Source organism: Sinocyclocheilus anshuiensis, unplaced genomic scaffold, assembly GCF_001515605.1.
Source record: "Sinocyclocheilus anshuiensis isolate Anshui unplaced genomic scaffold, SAMN03320099.WGS_v1.1 scaffold491, whole genome shotgun sequence".
Taxonomy (NCBI): Eukaryota; Metazoa; Chordata; class Actinopteri; order Cypriniformes; family Cyprinidae; genus Sinocyclocheilus; species Sinocyclocheilus anshuiensis.
This window is the reverse complement of record NW_015551041.1, coordinates 416,545-417,564: the sequence shown is the minus strand read 5'-3', so window position 1 is coordinate 417,564 and position 1,020 is coordinate 416,545. Positions and strand designations below refer to the sequence as shown.

Below are 1,020 nucleotides of genomic sequence, written 5' to 3'. Positions count from 1 at the left end.
AACAATTCAAGTTATTGTATGTATGAATTGAATTGTTAATGCATTCTTTAATATATTAATTGACCCAGACAAAGAAAGAGAATCATGTCATTGACCCACAAACCAAAAACAAGAAAAAGCTTAAAATTATTTACCACCTGAAGAGGAATCGCTAGGGTTCATGTTGAGGTAGTTACTCAGGTAGGGAGATATAACCATGTCCACTAGCCTCTCGAGCCGGAAATACTCTTGCGTAGGTCGATTAGGTTCATGAATGCCCTGCCCCAAAAAAAGAACATCATGAAAATAAGGATCCAAAACAAAGAGCCGACAATCACTGCTGGTAGATGAATAGTTAAATATCTGGGTTCAATCCCAAGACAGCTGACAAGTGGGAGTAAATGAGAAATGGATGACGCATCAGTGTGCTTCATCACCATTATGCCCTTAAGCATGACACTGTATCCCTGCGGTACTCAGCCTTGTTCTGGAACAAAGCTGACAAATTTCTTTTGTATGGAGGAGCCGTATTTGAAAAACGAATGCTGGGTCAAGGTGCTTGGTTTCATGGAGGCTCTTCAAATCTCATCTGAGATTACAGCAGCACAAAGCAGATCCGTATATGTTCCCACACCAGCACTCAGGGAATACTCTCCTAACGTTCATTTATCTTCTTCATATTCTCACCTGTGCATTAACAATATTTTGCATATGTTTGCATAACATTTATGTCTCAGTGGTTGATTTTTATTAAAATAGACAACTTTTTTCTTGTGTTATTTTAGTATTATTCAATTCATATTGTATTTTTTTGTTTTGAATTTTTTTTATTTTCAGATTTAATTGTAATTTTTAGTTTGTTATGTGCTTTTTAGTTTGTTATGTGCTTGTCATTTAAAAAAAAATTTCACAAAATATTTATATTTAGCTTTAATTAATTAATTAATTAAAATTTAGTTAGTTTAGCAGTTCAACTTATTTTATATCAATAAGTTGCCAAGGCAAAATTTGTAATTTTCAAGTTTCATTTTTCATCTAATA

At 33.2% G+C, this 1,020-nt stretch overlaps 1 protein-coding gene across 3 annotated transcripts in view; it reads right to left on the bottom strand.

The window, feature by feature from the left end:
- The window catches only part of LOC107661450 (proline-rich protein 5-like), a 14,907-nt gene that overhangs the window by 3,848 nt on the left and 10,039 nt on the right, over positions 1-1,020 (bottom strand). For all 3 annotated transcript variants that reach the window (XM_016451037.1, XM_016451038.1, XM_016451039.1), the window contains one exon: positions 138-258. In XM_016451037.1, the coding sequence (XP_016306523.1) occupies positions 138-258 (121 nt within the window). The remainder of the gene's footprint in view (positions 1-137; positions 259-1,020) is intronic.